The 16,137-nt window shown below is 39.6% G+C and overlaps 3 protein-coding genes across 3 annotated transcripts; all 3 read left to right on the top strand.

Moving 5' to 3' along the window:
- The first annotated feature begins 786 nt into the window (after positions 1-786).
- Positions 787-2,493, top strand: LOC112170754. The gene is made up of 2 exons (XM_024308060.1): positions 787-1,852; positions 2,078-2,493. The coding sequence occupies exons 1-2, from the start codon at positions 787-789 to the stop codon at positions 2,491-2,493; spliced, it is 1,482 nt and encodes a 493-aa protein (XP_024163828.1).
- Positions 2,494-2,502: 9 nt separating this feature from the next.
- Positions 2,503-3,138, top strand: LOC112170753. The gene has a single exon (XM_024308059.1). It carries the CDS (start codon positions 2,503-2,505, stop codon positions 3,136-3,138), a length of 636 nt encoding a protein of 211 aa, XP_024163827.1.
- A 7,894-nt stretch (positions 3,139-11,032) lies between these two features.
- On the top strand, positions 11,033-13,445 carry LOC112170752 (dnaJ homolog subfamily C member 7-like). Its single transcript, XM_024308058.2, is given in 2 exon segments — positions 11,033-12,295; positions 12,297-13,445. Coding segments are annotated over 2 exon segments (2,412 nt in total).
- The last annotated feature ends 2,692 nt before the right edge of the window (positions 13,446-16,137 follow it).

Below are 16,137 nucleotides of genomic sequence, written 5' to 3'. Positions count from 1 at the left end.
GAGAGAAATTCTGCTGTGATTTTCACATGGATCATGATCCAGATGCTCTTTGTGTTCCTCCACTGCGGTTTGCTTTTGTTTCTTTACCTCTATCTATTCCGTTTGGCTTTTAGCTCTGTTTAATATGTTTGATTTTAGGAATTTTTTTGTACGAATTGTTGTCTTATTTTCGAACTGATTTTTCTGAATCAAAGCTTCCAGGTGTTTGTTTTGGTTATGAATTGTTTTTGTAATTTTGATTTTGAACTTCCAGCTGTTTTTGAGTGCATTGTGTTAGTTTTGAGTTTCTGTATTAATTTCGTGTTTCTTTTGGTGAATTCATGTTTGGATTTTGCGGTTGAGCTGTTTCCGAAGTGTTGCGGTAGTTCTGATTATATTCTTGGTAGGCAGTAATATTTCTAGTGGGGGCCAATAATGTTGTTCAACGATATTTTAGTATCTATAATTGTTGCTTACTGATGCTTTATTTGAATGCATTGCAATTTATTACGTCTTACAAATTTTTTATGGCTGTTTTGACTATATTACTGGGGACCAATAATCAGTATACTGGGGGGCAGTAATGTTTTATGTGTTATTAAGTAGTTGTAATTGTTGTTTTTTCCTATCCTTTTCATCATTTTAAAAGTTGTTTGGTACTGCTTCTACTTCATTTTGGTAGGTTTGATTACATTATGGGGGGGGGGGGGGGGGGGGGGGGGGGCAGTATTCAGTTTATTGGGTAGCAGTAATATGTGTTTTAGGTTTAATAATAGATTCGTTTGCCTGTGTTTTCTTCGTAGGTCTATGGCTTATCCTCTGGTTGCTAGGTGCCTTTACTCTGGCAAAGGTTATATGATTCCTTTGAATCAATGCATGAGCTACTCTGAGTTGTATGAAGACATTTTCCGCACATTCCAGTTTTCCCCAACTGATATTGTTGAGCTTCAGTATTCAGTTCCAGGTTGTGAAGTCTGTTTTCTGCGTAATGATCGTGATTTCCAGATGCTGTTTTGCTCTGCCAGAATACATAGGTTAGAGTGTGTCGATATTTCAGTTTTAAAGACTGGGGGAGGTTGTAGGAGAAACTGTTCGGTGGATAGTTGTTCGGAAGTTATTGATGAAGGTGATTATTTGGGTGATGCATTCAGGACTGAAGTTCACAAGACGTATTTGTCTGATGAGTGGAGTTCTTATATTCATAATGTCGGGGATAAGTTTCATGGCGCTGCTGAGCTCCGTGAAAAGCTCAGGAAGTATGCAATTGCACTTGGTTTCAAGTTTGTATTCCTGAGAAATGATTTGGACCGTATTCATGCAGTCTGTGCAAATGTTGGAACTGAAGGTTGTGATTGGCATCTTCGTGCTTTTTCATCATCTTCCAATGGTTGCCTTTATATCACAGAGTTGAATAATACTCACACTTGCAAGGGTGTAGTTAGGACTCAAAAACACAAGCTTTTGGGATCCAAGGTTGTCAAGACTTGCATTGCTGCAGATGTTAGCTTTAATCTTTCATTGAAGCCACGGGAGATTATGAGCAAGTTCAAATCAACATATGGGTTTGATATTTCATACAAGGTTGCCTTGAAAGCAAAGCATCGGGCCAAGGAAGCGATTTATGGTTCCGATGCAGACACGTTCAGCAAGTTATCTTGGTATAAGGAAGCTGTTTTGCAGAGTAACCCCGGCTCTTCTTTTGTGTTGGAGGTTGAACCATCATCAAATCGTTTTCAGAGGCTTTTCGTAGCTTACGGAGGTTGTGTAGAAGGCTTCCAATTCTGTTTGCCAGTGTTGTATGTTGATGGAACGTTTGGTAAAAGCATTTACAAGGGGCAGATTCTGTCTGCAACTGGAAGGAATGGGAATCAAGGTAACTGTATTGTTTATTGCCCCCCCATAAATTTATTCTTGGCCCCTAGTAATATTGGCTTTTGTTAGTTTCATCTATGTGCTTAATGTTGCTTGTTTTAGTTTCTTTAATTGTGATAGATATCATTTTTACATTGCTGTGCGACGTTGTGATAGTTTCCTGCCGTGCAATAACAACATTATTGGCCCCCAGTAGACTGATTTTACTATGATCTGGTTTATGCAGGTTTCTATCCTCTAGCCATATGTTTTTGTGATTCTGAGACAGATGCAAACTGGACATTCTTTTTCAAGCATTTGAAGAGTCTGCTTGAACCTCAAGGAAGAGTTATCACATTTATTAGTGATCGGGGTGTTGGATTGTTGAGCGCTTTTGATAAGGTATTTGCTGGTAATCCTCATCTGTTTTGTTACAAGCACTTGGTGGCGAACCTTGCCAGTAAATATAGGGGTAAAGGTAATTCAAAATTGATAGAAGATGTAAAGCAGAAGTTTTTTAAGGTTGCATATTCATCTACACAGAAGGAATACCGTTTCAATTTGCGGTTGCTTAGAGCAGTTGGAGGTGCCGATATTATTGACCCTTTTCTTTCTGAATTGCCTGTGGAAAATTGGTGCCATGCATTTTATACTAGCTGCTGATATGGAATTATGGCTAATGGGATTGCTGAATCATTTAACTCTTGGATTGCAATTGAGCGTTTGATGCCAGTCTATTGTATGCTGGACCAGACAAGAATTAAACAAATGGAGATGGCGGGTAAAAGGAGGGAAGAGGCAGAACGTTGGACCACAGAACTAACTCCCAAAATGGAGGAAAGGTTGAAGGTGCAGATGGAGAAATCTCGTTGTTTCAGTGTCCATTATTCAAGTCCTAGAGTTTATGAGGTTCGATCTGACTTTTCATATGTAGTCAACCTTTCCGATCATGCATGTTCATGTGTTAAATGGCAGATCAATTGTTTTCCTTGTCCTCACGGTCTTGCTGCATTACAAGCTGCTTCTGAAAATGTATATGATTATATTGATAAGTACTTTCATGTTGATATGTTCAAAAAGAGCTACAGTTTTCCTATCCATCCGATAACCAATGTTGATATGTCTTCTTCGGATTCTGCTTCTGAATGTATATTACCTCCCCTTGTGAAGAGGCCCCCCGGGAGGCCTAGGGTGAAGCGGTTCAAGTCGGTTGGAGAGGTTGAAAAGAAGCGTATTCGTTGTGGCCGTTGTGGCAAAATGGGCACTCATAACAAGTTGAGCTGCACTGAACCTCTCGTTCAGCAGTAATATATGTTTCTATAGAGAGTTTTTAGGTTTTGACTTTGTCTACTGGGGGCAGTAATTGGTTTATTGGGGGCCAGTAATTGTTTATATTCAGGCTCAAATAAACATTTTTCTTTGCACGTGGCAGATTCTGACTGTTGGGATTATTAAAATTTCAATTACATAGCACAAGTTCAATTTTCCAACAGGTTTAATGCTTACTGGGTGGCAATACTGGGGGGCAGTAATTGGTTTATTGGGGGCCAGTAATTGTTTATATTCAGGCTCAAATAAACATTTTTCTTTGCACGTGGCAGATTCTGACTGTTGGGATTATTAAAATTTCAATTACATAGCACAAGTTCAATTTTCCAACAGGTTTAATGCTTACTGGGTGGCAATACTGGGGGCAGTAATTGGTTTATTGGGGGCCAGTAATTGTTTATATTCAGGCTCAAATAAACATTTTTCTTTGCACGTGGCAGATTCTGACTGTTGGGATGATTAAAATTTCAATTACATAGCACAAGTTCAATTTTCGAACAGGTTTAATGCTTACTGGGTGGCAATACTGGGGGCAGTAATTGGTTTATTGGGGGCCAGTAATTGATTATATTCAGGCTCAAATAAACATTTTTCTTTGCACGTGGCAGATTCTGACTGTTGGGATGATTAAAATTTCAATTACATAGCACAAGTTCAATTTTCCAACAGGTTTAATGCTTACTGGGTGGCAATACTGGGGGGCAGTAATTGGTTTATTGGGGGCCAGTAATTGATTATATTCAGGCTCAAATAAACATTTTTCTTTTCACATGTAATATTCTAACTGTTGGGATGATTAAAATTTCATTTACATAGCACAAGTTCAATTTTCCAACAGGGTTAATGCTTATTGGGTGGCAATACTGGGGGGCAGTAATTGGTTTATTGGGACATATGAGGTAGTAACATGTCTATTTTAGAGCATTTGTGTAAAGCGCCTGCTTCTAATTGAAGTCAGCTTCAGAATACTATATCATCCAATAACGCAGTTCATTTCACCATAGTTTGAAGATTAGGCTATTACGACAACTTTACAATCCCTACTCTTCGGATATGAAAACTACATGTCTAAATATGTTATATCTAATCTCATGCCTCACTTTCTTCCCAATACTAGTTGCATGAACCTCTCAAGCAGTCTTTTCCTCGTGTTGTCCCCGCCTTCCTTGGTTGGTTCTACGCCATTTACAATGCTCTCCATGTAATGTAGCATAAAGGGCCCGCAATCACCACTGTAAAGAAATAAACAAGTATTATGTTTAGGAATGTAGGCAGCAACGACAAATGTTACACAAGTATTATCACAAATATTTTGTTTCAATGTACTTACGATGACGGATTCTGTTGCGGGCAGTCAAAGTCTTCATAGAGTTCATAGTCTGTCTCTGCAACGTTATTCTGTAAGATCCAGTTCCTGGTTTGTTTTTCATCCTTGGTCATTGCTTCCTCAACAATAATCAGGTTTTCCTTATCGTCTTCGCCTTTGCATTTTTCTCGAGTGACATTTGGATCTTGGCTTTCTCCCGGCATTCTCATCTTAGTTAAGTTCACAGCATGTATGAATTTCTGTATGTGCTTTACCTGTTTTTAGCAGATATAGAATTTTAGTTCCACAAAAGCATGCCAACAGTATTGAAAGATGAAACTGAATTTGTGTAATTACTACATACCACTCTTGCTGCATTCAGGTGGTACTTCTCCTCATTGTTGAATTCATCTACTGGCGGCCTCAATGAATTCATATGACTGAAGCTCCTTTTTTCATTGTCAATTACCAGTAAGGTGTAGTGCATGCTTGTGATGTGGTGAATTGGTAATAGCACCTTTTTGAATCGGAAGACTGACCACAGTGGTTCATAAATCATTGTCTCGACCCCACACTCAAAAGGTCAAGTGTCCTCGTCTTGTTCTTTCGTCTGTTCATACTTTATAGCATAGTACTGTGAAAAGAACGTAACCAAGTTAATTCAAGTTAACAATAAAAGTTATCATTGATTCTGGTTCAAGTTTTGCTTGTTCAGTGGAGGTAGTAGACACATTACTGGGGGGCAATAATATGCCTACTGGCCCCCAATAGGCCGACATAGAACAGTTTATTTTTCATTCAAAATGAAATAAACAAACAGAACATCTGCAAAACACAAAATTATATATATTCATTGCCAGAAATTGGGCCATAAACTAACTACTGCCCCCCAGTAGATTGATTGTTGCACCCCAGTAAACACATAGAGTACTCCATATTTCAGCATGTTACTCAATGTTGCTTTCCAATAAACACATAACTCAATACATTTGGTTTAGGCTACTTACCGATGCGTCTACTGCGAGGAATCCCACTTGCGCATTTTGCTTTTCAGCATCAGACTTCAGCAAGTCAATATAAACGGTGATCACCTGCAACATTGGGTACGTGGAAATTCCATCAAAACTGTATAAGTAATAAGCGAAAGGAAAATTGCAGTAATTGATTAGATTACTGGGGGGCAGTAATCATTATACTGGGGAGCAGTAGATCATTGAATGGAGCCACTCATTGAAAGACTAACGTCAGTTTCAATGTCCCCCTCTTGGATTATTACTCTTAGGTCGTGCTTGGTGATCCGGTGTAGAAGATCACTGCTGATCCAAAACTCGGCCCTATTGAAACAGAAACATTTGATTCCAACACAGATTTTATCAGTATGTAAAACGGAAATTAAATTGTTACACCAATTTTAAACCACGATGTGTACTTACGTGTCCTTCTGAACAACGTTGAAGAAGTCTCGATAGTATCTTGCCACTGCTGGGTCCAGTGTCTTCCATGTTTGCTTATCACATTTGACTCCCTTAAGCTTTATCTTGTTGTGAAATTTTCCATGGGCTTGTGGCATGATTCCTGCTTTCTTAGGTGCAGCTCGCTTTGAAATTTTTGCCTCTCCCGGAGTGTCGTACTCCCACTCCTCCTCTCTAGCCTTCTTGGCAGCCCAGCGGTATGTTTTCACGTTTTTCACTATAGAATGTATCTGCGGAGTTTTCTTCTGTTGTTCCTTATCTGCATGGGTCCCTTCCATCTTTTTTTCCTTCACAATTAATTCCATCACTTCTTTCTCAGCAATATTCCTTATAATGTTGTCAAGTTGTACATCTTCCTCTTCATTCCCATGTTCTTGTTGCCCCAGAAGAAAGCGGCTTACATTTTCCTCTTCACGCACTTCCTGTGCAATAGGAAACGCTGACGTCACCGTGTCCGTCGACTTTCCCGCACTGGCTGCATAATGAGTTTCCTCTCCGATACTTGGTCCAAAGTTTGGATTTTCATCCTCAACTTCATCTTGGGGGACCACACTCGTCTTGAAAGGAACTATCTCAAGTTGGGTTACAGGTGGGGGGACCTCTCCTTTCTCCCTTTCAAGCAGTATGTACAACGCCCTGATGAGGTTATTTTTGGCCCGCTTTTCAATTTCCAACTCCCTAATTCTCTCGTCAGCAACCTTCAGCTTTCCCCATAAATCCTTGTTCTGTGCAGTCAGGTCCTCATTTGCTTTGGCAAGCCTTGCTAACTTTACCTCCATTTCTTTTGTTGGCTTTGTCTCACCAATTGCTTCCTTCATCTCCCTAATTAGTTCCTTGATATTCCCCGTCAGCCTTTCTATTTGTTGCTCTTCCGCTTGGCTTGCCAGGGGTACCTGCCAACAAAATATAACCAAAACCATCAAGGTATTGGTCCCCAATAATGTGTTCACTGGGGGCCAGTAATACTATTATTGCCCCCCAGTAGACTACAATAAAAGTACATATCTACATGTAAACAAGTCAATGATTTAAAATTCAACCAACAAACACCAGTTATTCACTTCATAGGCTTTGTTTAAGTTATCTATTACTGGCCTATTACTGGGTTAACACATTACTGGATCCCAGTAATGTATCTATTACCCCACAATTAGTAGCAGCAGACAAGCTCAGTTGTGCCACTCACCCAGTTGTCAAAGCTTGGTGTGTCCTGCACCTCATCACCCAGCTCGAGGTCTTCCAGTCTAATTTTTGCAGGCCATGGTCCAGCTTTTATCAGATCCTGTTACATTTAACAAGTAAGTAATGTGTGGTAAACATTGAAAATAAGGTATATATATATATTGTTTTTGTAATTTGCTTACCACGACTAAGTTCTCGTTCATGTACATCTGCTCCAAGATAAAAATTTCCTTTATTGACCATCGGATGAATCGTGGTGTCTCATTCTGCTTTCCAGGAATCCAGGTCTTTGCCTTGGTCTTCTCAAGGAACCAGTAATAGATGAGAAGAAGGCATCCATTCAAAACAGATGGACTGTTCCTCCTATACTTTTGTAACCCTTCCATCAAGAAGTTCAGAATTAATCTTGGCCAGTTGTACATGTTTATGGTCTCAATCCGTTCACAAATCGTGACCATATCCCATGTGATCTGAGCACCGGTTCGGGTGAAGAAGAATGTGCTGAATAGATATGTCATCATTAGCACGGCTATCTTCCTGGCATCTTTCTCTTCTGCTGGCTTTGTCAACTCATCTATCAGTGTCGACTCCACCCTTGTTCTGAGGACAGCTTGCGTCTTTAAAGGGCTGCCAAATATTAGAGAGTCTTCCATCTCTTCCCTTACCACCCTCCTGTTCACATTGAACACTTCTCCTTCAGCCGGGAGGTGAAATAAAGCCGTGACATCCTCCTCCGTTATTTCCATAACAATATCCCCAAACTTCCACTTGTTTTCGGTGCGGTCGAAGTGCCTTAGGAGTATCTCCAGGTCCGCTTCATGTTTGTGCAGCTGGATCTCGGTTATCTTGTCCTGCCAGAAAGGTTGCATCATTTCACCAAAGTCGGTACCCATCAAAATCTCTTTCGTTTGGTCTGGTATTCTACCTTTGTGTGCGTTGACCATCCTCCAGAATGCACTGAGCGTGCACTTCTGTTGCTTCCACTCAATCTTTGCCTTCTGTGTCTCTTTTTTCTCCTCTTTTTTCACTGCCCCTTTCGTTTGCTTCTTGGCTTTCTTCTTTGGTTTTTCTTCTTCTGTATCTACTTCCTCTTGAAGTTTTTTTCTTTTTGGTTGCTGTCTTGTTTTGATTACAAACCTTTTCGTTGTCTGTTCACCTTCTGATTCTGATTCATCTTCAGACGATCGTCCTGAATCTTCATTTACTTCTTCTTCAGCAGATTCTTCGTCAGAAATCTGTGCTGCCTGTTGTCGTTTCCTCTTTATGATTTCGTGAAACTTTTTTTGCAGTGGTTGGTTAAACGTGGTCTCAGTACAGTTATCGGAACTCTGTGAACTCCGGTCATCTTCTTCTGAGTCACTCATCAATGTGAATTTTGGTCTACCCATTCTGCACCGAAAACAAAACCACAATGATCAATCCAAAATAGCTATTAGACGGGTTCTGACTCCATATGAAGACATTATTGAGGGGCAGTAATGTGTCTACTGCCCGCCACTAAGCCATCCCAACTAGGACCAGTTTTTTGGATTCACAGTGTATTGCACTATATCACAAAGAAAACTAAAAATGATCATTTCATAATCAACAAGAGATGATGACTGTCTCTTAAGACAAACATTATTGGGTGGCACTAATTTGTCTACTGCCCCCCAGTAGACCATCAATATATACACCGCTTGCTATGTTTCACGGACTATACAAGTTATTCACACTCTAAATGACAGATAATGACTAAAATTAAACACAGAATGAGGGTCAATAATATGTCTACTGCCCCCCACTAGACTGCCACAACCCTCACAATTTGCATCAAACATTACACCGCATCCTATGTTTCAAAGTTTATAGCAGTTATTCACACTCAAAACAACACTTAATGTCCTAAATCACGCATTATGATTGATCAATAAACTGTCCATTGCCCCCCACTAGACTGACACAAACCTCACAATTTGCTTCAAACATTACACCGCATCCTATGTTTCACGGTTTATAGCAGTTATTCACACTCAAAACAACACTTAATGTCCTAAATCACGCATTATGATTGTCAATAAACTGTCTACTGCCCCCCACTAGACTGACACAAACAACATAACTTGATTCAATAATCGACTACTGCAATTTCACACTAAATTTACTTTGGAATAGCATATTTAATTCCGCCAATGAATGAATCAGTGATCATTGGCCCCCCAGTACGAAGTCTACTGGGGGGCACTAATGTTACAACTTTAATGTCAACTCCACAATAGGCTTTTGATCAAACCTCATTTTATCTAAAATAAATGTTTAGAATCGACAAACAACTTTCGTATCAGATTTTCTCAATTATGAACCAGAAACCCTATATTTCACCAATTTCACAGATATGCAAAGTCGTTCAAGAAATTTCACAGATATGTCACCAAAATGTAACTTCAAACTACTTTAAACGAAAGATTTTGTAATAGGTTCCTCAGAAAACATGAAAAAAAATGGAAAACGGAGTCGGAATTGAGTTTTTACCTGTTTCGATATCTTCCAACCCGGAAAAACTAGAAACAGAACTGCCGGACCTTGAAGCGTCGTCGCCGTAGAACGATGAGAATACAGGTGAGAGAGAGAGAGAGAGAGAGAGAGAGAGAGGGAGTGAGGCAGAGAGAGAGAGAATCGGGTATGGAGGGAGGAACAGATTTGAAACGGTTTGACGTTTGATGGAGATGGGTAACTGACGAGTCGTGCGGTGTTAGTGTAGTGGCACTACAGTAATAATGTTTTTTTCCGGAGCCTATATGAGTCCTGACAATGTCGAATTGGGTAAGTGGGCACAAATAGATGAAGGTGGAGTGGTTGGGCAAATATTGGGCTAAAAATGTGTAACTGGTCACAACCCCTATTATTTAACCTAAGGTATTTGTATGGTTGCTTCATCTAAGTTGCATTACTCTTATGGCATACTTGTACTTATGTACCTTTTTTTTTTTTTATCCCATACCTTAACTATACTTATTGTACGAAGTCATGGGTTCGAGTCACCATAGGGGTAAGAGTGAAACCCTTTGATCCACTTTTTAAAAATTAAAAAAAAAAAAAAAAAAAAAGAGTCATATTAATTTTTCTTTCATTTTCATCCTAGATGATAGACCTTCAAACTCAGCTTAGTTATTTCAAACATGTAGAAAAGCAATTGAGGCACAAACTAGGCTATGCACAAGCCAAGACATTGCTTTCTAGTGCTGTCTACCTTTTCAGTATCGGAAGCAATGATTACTTCGCCCCTCTGCAATTTAACATCAGCAAGGAATTCTCATACTCGGAAGAAGAATTCATAGGGATGGTGATTGGCAACATAACACATGTGGTCAAAGTAATTTTCCATAACCCCCAATTCTCTGTTCTTTAAATATATTTGTTCTCTCTCTCTCTCTTTTTTTTTTTATTATTTCCAAGGTGGTTACGTTATCATTTTATGTATTTTAAATTGGCAGGAAATATACAAGAAGGAAGGAAATTTGGGTTACTAAGCTTGGGACCAATTGGTTGTCATCCAGCTTTGTTAGTATTTCAGCCAGGAAAAACACAGAAATGGCACAAATACACATACACAATGAGGCAATTTTGAAAGTCCTCCATGCGCTAGAGATCACTGAAAGGATTCAGATATTCGTACTTTGACGTCTATACTTCCATGAGTGAAAGATTGAGTAACCCAACAAAATAAGGTATTCAGATATTTGTTTTTCGAGTGGGATCGAAAGATAATGGAAGAATTTTTCTCATTTTCCTTTTCCTAGTCGGTTTAGTGCTCCTTCATTGTATAAATATCTCCACGATACCCCAAGCGAAATTCTAAATAGAACCAAATTAAAACCCTAGCAATTCCAAAACTCCCTACGCCACACCTCAAAACTCTAACCCTTGGCCGGAGATGTCTTCCCCTTCCGCCTTCAATTTTAAGGTTGGGGCCGGCGCAAACAATCCCTCACGATCACGGAGTAAGCAGAACGCGAGTTCGACAGAGGCCAAGCCGTTTTGCTCGGTAAGTGATGGTATTAGCAATATGGAAATTGATAATGATATGTGCTTTGTGTTTGGTTCTAGTCGTTTTAATTCCAATTCAAATTTCAATTCAGGAGGGCATAATTACTTAAGTGGAAATATGGACAAAGCCAAAGTGATTTCTGAAGTTTGCATGAAGGTGAAAGTAGAGAGCGAAACGGAATCTGAGCAAGTGGAAACCAATGCTTGCAACGTAGCTAATTCAAAGTGTCAGGGTGAAAATGTAAGCTCTGTTTTTAGTAGTAATAGAATTGCAACTGAGAGACCTTGTGGAGATAATTGTGAAAGTAGTGAACGTGTTGTTTTTGGAAGCGAGAATAAAAACTTGTGTACATCAGGTTTTGAAGATATGAAGGGGAAAACTTTTCGATTTTCTGTGGAAGGTAGTTCAGTAAGGAAAAAGCCTCAACGACAACGTAGAGAGAAAAGTAGAACCAAAAATAGGATGAAAGTTGGTCATGATGTATTTGTTATAACTCAGAGTTGCTCTACTCCGTCAGTTAAGGAAGTGGATGTCCCTTCTACTTATGCTAGTCATGAAACCTGTGAAGCCTGTGCGGAGTTCCGAATAAGGGGAAACGAAGCTCATTGCAATGATGATTTTTTAAAAGAGTATTACACACTGGGAATAGTATCTATACGTGCAAGTGAAAGATCAGAATGCTGCCATAAGCGTCTTTCGCTATGCTATAGAGATCGTGCAGCAGCAAGGGTGTCTCTGGGAAGGATAAGGGAAGCTTTAGCGGACGCTTTGATGGCTATTCAACTGTACCCTAGGTTTCCTGAAGATCAAGTTAGGGCTGCAAATTGCCATCTTCTTCTCGGGGAAGTTGAACATGCACTGAAGTACTTCAATGAGTGCTTGGAATCAAAAAATGATGTGTGTTTGGACCGGAGAGTTGTAATAGATTGTGTTGATGGCATAAAAAAGGCTCAGAAAGTGGCTGGGTGTACAAATCGTTCTGCCACGCTTCTGGAACGGAGAACTACCGATGCTGCTCTTAGTGCCTTGGGAATAATTTCTGAGGCTTTGTCGGTTAGTATATACTCGGAAAAGTTACTTGAAATGAAAGCAGACACACTGTATTTGTTAAGGAGGTATGAAGAGGCAATTCAAGTGTGTGAACAAATTAAGTTTCCATTCCGCGGAAATTAATTGTTTTCGTGTAGAAAGTATGGACGGTTCTGGATGTAATTACCCATTTGCTAGGTTGTGGAGGTGGGTTTTCATTTCCAAATCTTACTTTCAGCTGGGAAGGTTTGGGGCAGCTCTTAGTTTCGTGGAGCAAGTGAGATTTATACAAGACAGGTATGGAAGTAGGAATATGGAATCATCAATTTCAGCAGCTGTCACCATACGTGAACTGTTAAGCCACAAGACCACAGGTAATGAAGCATTTAAAGCAGGAAGATATACAGAAGCCGCAGAGCAATATACTATTGCTTTATCAAGAAATATTGGATCTCGCCCATTTGCTGCAATTTGTTTGTGCAACCGTGCTGCAGCTCACCAAGCTTTGGGTCAAATTATGGATGCCATTGCAGATTGCAGTCTTGCAATAGCTCTTGATGAAAATTATGGTAAGGCAGTTTCTAGAAGAGCTGCCTTACATGTGATGATACGGGACTATGTACAGGCAGCTAGCGATATCCAAAGACTTGTATCTATACTGGAAAAGCAAGCTGATGAAAAGGCCAAAGAGTCTACCTCAGAAGGCTCTTCCAATGCCTGTGCAAAAAAATTACAGCAGGCTCGTCGACGTTTGCCATCAATGAAAGAAAAAGCTAAGAAAGGAATCCCCATGGATTTTAACCTCATTTTGGGGATTAAACCATCTGACACAAGTTCTAATATCAAGAAGGCATACCGCATGGCAGCTCTCAAACATCATCCTGACAAGGCTGGCCAGTTCTTGGGAAGAAATGGGAGTCAAGATGAAGGGCGACTGTGGAAGGAAATCTCTGCCGAGGTTCAGAAAGATGCTGATAGGCTGTTTAAAATGATTGGAGAGGCATATGAAGTACTATCAGACCCAAGCAAGCGCTCAAAATATGATCTCGAGGAGGTTATGAGAAAAGCAGCAAATGAAAGAAAGGAACAAAGCAGTCGAAGAAAACCTTCAGATTTCCAGAGTCCTAATAAAACCAGCAGTTGTAGAGAACCTTCATACTTTAATGAGTGTCCAAGCAGACCCAGCAGTTATAGAAGATCTGGTTTTTATAGGTCCCCCTTTGAGAGAACATGTCCGGATGAAAGGGAAAGTTGGAAGTCATATGGCTGAATGGCTCTTCATCTACTCGATGCATGGCCATGGTAATTTACAAGAAACAAATGAGAATGTTTCTTTCTTTGCTCCATCTCAGCAACACATGTCCATAACATGTTTTTTCTTTTTCTTTTGGTGATCAATATCATAGCAATGTTCGAATATGTAATACTACCTTGATTCACCTCTGATCTTCGGCAAATGCTTATTTGTATTCATGTACTAAGAGGTGCCTTTTGCCTTGTTTTTTCTTTGGTCGAATGTGTCTTCTATTTGTCATGTCTAGAAAGCTGAGTCCGTTCCTTCTGATTACCCATGAGGGCATGAGGCACTGCAGCAACATTTCAAAGCTGATACTCTGATAGACCAACCATGCATCCTTATTGACATCGTATGCGTTATCATAACAATCCCATCCCTTGTTTGTGTTTCATATGAGCTAGAGTCTAGCTCATATGAAACAATTATGACGTATACACTCAAAAGTTAGCTCATCAGCTCATGTATGAATGGGTTTGAATTTCTACTTTGGTGGAAATTTAGGTAAGATTTACTGAAAATTTAGGTATGGATTGAAATATCGATAAATAATCATCGACAAACATTATGTCATGTCCTTAAGATCATAATATTGCTTGGTAAAGTCTAGAAGCTTTTAAAATACAGCTGAAATATGATAAAATCAAATTACGAAGATTTCGACTCTGAAGAATTTATACCTTTATAACTTTAACAAACCACACATTGGTATTAATTCGTAATTACGCAGGAAATCTCAAAAATTAGATGTACTTCATTCTCCTTGGGTCTAGGCTTTGTGTCCTTATTTGTATAAATCTGATACAAGATGCCCTTCTGTTTTTTTTTTTAAATTTGGTCTGTTATTTGTATGTAATTTTCTATTATAACTTTACTACTCTCAAAATTTGCTTTAAAAAAAAAAAAAACAAAAACAAAAAAAAAAACAAACTATTTGCAATACACGAAACTGCTCCAACTTTGAGGGTTGAAAAGATCGATAGTACTAAACCCTGAAGTCTTTAATCTTTTTCTTTTCTTTTTTTTGACAAGAAAACCCTAAAGTCTAAATTCCTTGTTTGATTATGTTACTAGCCGGCTTGGGTTTCCTAGATTATTCTATGTATATATGTCCCACATGTAGAACAATAAAAGGCACCCTAGAGATTATTTTCTGTAATACAGTTAACAATTTCGTTTTGGCTTAGAGTTGCTTTCGAATTCCTCCAAATTGCGACTTGGAGATCTAATACGTTAAATTGAGTTTAGAGAATCTTAAAACCTAGCTATAAACAAGACGACCCTGGAGGAAAGGAGATCTGATGATGATCCCGAGGGTCCTCAAGAGATCGAGGCCTTACAGCAGCAGCAACACAAAGCTTCTGGACCTCCCCAGAGACATCCTTGTCGATATAGTTCTGAGACTGCCCCTGAAATCAGTTTCTTCCATCCGATGTGCCTCTAAGAGGTTGAACAACATAGTCGACAAAATTTTTGTTGCACAGTACACTCGGCGTCTACACAATGCTCTTCCTACTGGTGAAGTACCTCAACTTATGCTTCTTGCTAGATCACACGAGGGAATCAAAACAGTAACGAAGACCTTCCACCCACTTCAATACCACGGTGGCAACGCCTTGAATATGAAAGAACATGGAAATGGCTCGGAGATCATAGTAAGCCAGGAGTGTACCTACGAGGTACATTGTGTTTTCGGCAACTTGATTTGCTTTAAAGATGTCAGTTATGGAGGTCCGAGCTTCTTGTTGAATCCTCTAATGGGAGAAGTCCTAAGGCTCCCGGCTAGTAAGGTGCCAATCCCAGCCTCTATTAGATGTCGCCGCGAGCTTTTTGACTGGCTTGTTATGGGATTTGCTGATACTACCGGCACGCACAAGATTCTACGTGTTTGCGGTAATTCACAGTACAAGAACCTTGTGGCTCAAGTACTTGTATTGGGCACAGATTCATGGCGAGAGATACGTGCAGTTCCTCCTTGTAATTTGAGCCACAAAAATGCGTCTGCATGTGGAGACATGCATTGGATGGTTGACAAACAATCGAGAACTAGAGGAAGGGAAGAAAGTAATATAATTTCCTTCGACTTCAAGAAAGAGGAGTTTTATTGGACTTCTCATCCCAAATTAAGAAGTGAGTACTTTTCCGACTTGAATTTGGTTAATCTGAAAGGATGCTTAGCGATTGTGGATGCTTGGTTACATAGCCATAGCGTGTTCATGGAGATATGGGTGTTGAAAAATTATGAAGTGAAAGAGTGGGTGCGAGAGTACTGCACAGAAATCAAGTTTGAGTTTCCTTATTTTATGGGTAGTTATGGTGAATGGGAACATGGTATATTTTTCAAAGATGCAATTAGCAGGGGGTTTCAGAACAGAGCTAGTGCAATGTTTTTGGATCTAAGAGGTAGTAGTGTTCAAGTGGAACTGGTGAAGTGTCCTATAACATTAATGCAGAACTGGACTATCATCAGTTATACTGGGAGCCTAGTTTCCCTAAAACATTACGGCAATTTGATTGAAGCAGAAGCATGTGATGAGTACCGGAAGCAGCTTGGTTTCTCAGAAAAATTATGGCTAATTGATTAGAGCAGAAGTGGAACTGTGGAAGAAACTGCCCTAATAGCTAGTTATCTTTTTGGGGTACGTTCATTTGCGACTGTACGTAGTGA

Source organism: Rosa chinensis, chromosome 6 (assembly GCF_002994745.2).
Source record: "Rosa chinensis cultivar Old Blush chromosome 6, RchiOBHm-V2, whole genome shotgun sequence".
Taxonomy (NCBI): domain Eukaryota; kingdom Viridiplantae; phylum Streptophyta; class Magnoliopsida; order Rosales; family Rosaceae; genus Rosa; species Rosa chinensis.
The sequence above is the reverse complement of the archived record's forward strand: the minus strand, read 5'-3'. Positions and strand labels throughout refer to the sequence as shown.

Coding starts and splice junctions, on each gene's coding strand:
- LOC112170754 (XM_024308060.1), top strand. CDS start 787: ATGGCTTATCCTCTGGTTGCTAGGTGCCTTTACTCTGGCAAAGGTTAT. Junction 1,853..2,077: donor TGGAAGGAATGGGAATCAAG/GTAACTGTATTG, acceptor TGGTTTATGCAG/GTTTCTATCCTCTAGCCATA.
- LOC112170753 (XM_024308059.1), top strand. CDS start 2,503: ATGGCTAATGGGATTGCTGAATCATTTAACTCTTGGATTGCAATTGAG.